The sequence below is a fragment of the Sinocyclocheilus grahami genome, unplaced genomic scaffold, assembly GCF_001515645.1.
Source record: "Sinocyclocheilus grahami isolate Dianchi unplaced genomic scaffold, SAMN03320097.WGS_v1.1 scaffold623.1, whole genome shotgun sequence".
Taxonomy (NCBI): domain Eukaryota; kingdom Metazoa; phylum Chordata; class Actinopteri; order Cypriniformes; family Cyprinidae; genus Sinocyclocheilus; species Sinocyclocheilus grahami.
Genome location: NW_015505802.1, coordinates 644,724 through 647,730, shown reverse-complemented (window position 1 = coordinate 647,730; position 3,007 = coordinate 644,724). Strand labels below are relative to the sequence as shown.

The following is a 3,007-nucleotide window of genomic DNA, read 5'->3' as shown; positions in this document are numbered from 1 at the left end:
AAGAACCGAAGATCACTAATATTTTTTAGTGTATTGTTAAGCTAGTTCTGCATGTTTTAGTTGTTTTTTTGTGTGTTGTTTTGTTCCTGTGTCTAGTTAAGTATTCTTTAGTGTTAACTTTTTTGAGTGTGTTGAAGACAGACTCAAAATGTGTTCATATTTACAAAGCACAATTACTTTGTTCAGTGGAAACATTGTAAATATGTACTTTTTGTTCTTTTGTCAGTTAAATAAAGGTTCAAAAGAATAGAGAGAAAGGTTCAAAATCTAAGATTCTTGTTTTTTATTGCATTTTCCAAAGTGTTTTTTGAGTTTTTTTTTTCTTTTTGGAAATGGAGTTTGTACATACTAAAACATGACTGTGAGGGAAATGTATTTTTATAATAACCTATGGTAGTTTAATTTAGAAAGGTTTCCAGGTACTGTATGTCAAAGCCTACAGTCCGTGGAAAAAAACAGTTGATTTATGAGTTTATTAAAGTGTTCTTAGTGCTTCACATGAGGCATAAAGACAATTGCCATGTGGACACCACTGAAACATCTCTTCACTTACCTCAATGTTTTCTTCATAAATAGATCTATCCAAAAGTGTGACTTTAAAGGGAACAGTCTTGGAACGTTTGGAGCCTTTCTGAGGGGATCTTGGGCTCTTGTCAGATGTTGTTCTGTGTGATGCATCTTGTACATCTTTAGAATCGTCATGAGGCTTGATATCCTATAATCAGTTTATATTATCAGTTTATATTACATTGTATCGGTTTATATTACATTATAATTTTTCACAACTGTTAATCACCAAAATATTTTCTTTCTTTCTTTCTTTTCAGTTAGACAGTCATGGAATGGATCCTCTTTCTCATGCCATCTGTCTTGTGGTTTTCTTGTCAAATGGCTTCCTGCATGTTGGTTGTACTACACTAACTTTGATTTGGTGGACAAGTTGTCAAAAATAAATAAATAAATAAATTTGAACTTTAATGAGACTTGCTACTATCGCTGGAAAGTTACACCAATTCATAGTTTTCACGCGACGTCACATCCTTACAGGAACCCCCCCTTGGAGGGCAAAACAAGGCTTTCCTCCACTGACCGACCGCCTGTTATTTTTACAAGGTTTTTATTAAGTAGTAATGTAGTAAGACAGTGATATTTAAAGGCCAAATTCAGTATACACCTTATTGATGATGCATACTTTGTACAGGCAAGCAGATGAACCCAGAATATAAATGCAATGCGCAAAGTTTAATATGAATTGTTTCCCCATAGAAAACCATTATAAAGAAATCGCTTAACCATTTAGCGCATTGCATAGATATAAAATTGACAGGCTTGTGCTGCAGTTCTATGGATGTTTTGCCCACCAGGTCTTCGAGCCAGTCACGTGACTGAAAATTATGAATTAAACATTTTTGGCTTTATGTCGAAAAATATTAGTTGGACATTTAAAACAATTCCCTACCTCTTTCGCCATTTTACCATCTGAAGCTGACTCTGTAATGGTAACTTCAGTACCCTTATGTTGGGGTGGCACCTCAGTCCCAGGCCCTGTCTCAGTCCTCATTGTCACCTTTTCTGAAAAAGGGGGGGGGGAAGAAAGTGTTTATTTATATTACATTGTTCTCTACATATCAGTATGCACCCTTAAAAACCCACTATGATTAATGCTACTCAGCTCTCAGTGCTAAATCACATCTTTGATTGCAGTAAAAAAAGACAATCAAAAATCTGCACATGAAAACTGATACCTTTCCTATTTAGATGCAGAGATAAAGAAAATGTACTACATAACTAGCATTGGCAGTCTGATCCATTTTGTCTTTGTTTCGTGTAGGCCTATCTGTTTGTCTTGTGTTTGAGCACATATCGCAAGCGAGTAATTAAAAATGCTCCAACTACTTTAAAAGCCGACATCTGGGCACATTTCGGCCTTTATGCACAACCTGGTAAGCATGACCTGGAGAAAACACGTAAATCATGTCACGCACAAATAAAATATGCAGGGGGTAATACCCATAGATATGTATAGATGTCCTATTCGACCCCTCCAGATACGTTGACACGTCTGCCATTTTGGAATGGTCAACTTGACGTCATTCACCATAATAAGGCTTGTTTGAGATGAGCAAAATCTGTGCAGAACCGATCACCGGTGATCCCCACGAGATGCATGCCAGTTAGAAAAGTGTCCGAGTTACGTCCGACTTGCTCTGATGTCATGCTGACGTGTGCCAAAAAACTCTCGCGACGGCGAGGCGGCTGTGTCAGATTGTGCAGCACCGACTGCGCTGATCAAAAGCATGATCATATTTCTATAAAAATCTAAAATACATGTTTGTATTAAAGTAAAAATGGATGACAAATACAACTTTTGTATGGAATTAAATATCAAGCACTTTGAGTATCTTGTTCATCATATTTATTTTCATATAAAAGCAACAGAACTGAAATTATATCATGTTTATTAGCAACACAGCACATGAGTGAGAATAACACGATATCTGTCTTTAATCTCGTAGGTATCTGTTCCACTTCGTGAGGTCAGAACTGTCCGTCTTGCCTGCGCTTACTTCACTCCTCCCCTCACTGCAGCCGCCTACTCTCGCCTTCATTTCAGGCGAGGCGAGCCGCATCTCAAACAAGCCTAATGAATATTCAAAGATATACACCATGACACCATAACACCATGAGCAAAATAGTTTGATACTTTTGCTAAAACACTGCAGAAAATAACTGAAAAAATTATTTGTACATGGCAAGGAAAGACAACTAAAACCTTGAAATTACTAGTTTACTTCGTTTTCTGTTCATACATTCATGTACATTGTTTGTTTGCTTTTAGTATATATTTATTTTAAGCAAAACTTCAAGATGAAAACCCTGAACTCCCATTCAGTGTCTTTTATGTCACATGACACAAAGACACAAATATTCATAGAAAATTGGATGAGTTTTTGGGGCAGACCTGACCTGTTGAAAAGAGATGGTCTTCATCCCTCCTTCCCTCCTG

The 3,007-nt window shown here is 36.7% G+C and overlaps 1 protein-coding gene across 1 annotated transcript; it reads right to left on the bottom strand.

Moving 5' to 3' along the window:
* Nucleotides 1-340: 340 nt before the first annotated feature.
* Nucleotides 341-2,093, bottom strand: LOC107557910 (band 4.1-like protein 1). The gene is made up of 3 exons (XM_016241495.1): nucleotides 2,011-2,093; nucleotides 1,460-1,572; nucleotides 341-715 (listed from the first exon to the last, which is right to left on the bottom strand). The coding sequence occupies exons 1-3, from the start codon at nucleotides 2,012-2,014 to the stop codon at nucleotides 476-478; spliced, it is 357 nt and encodes a 118-aa protein (XP_016096981.1). The 5' UTR covers nucleotides 2,015-2,093; the 3' UTR covers nucleotides 341-475.
* Between the last annotated feature and the right edge of the window lie 914 nt (nucleotides 2,094-3,007).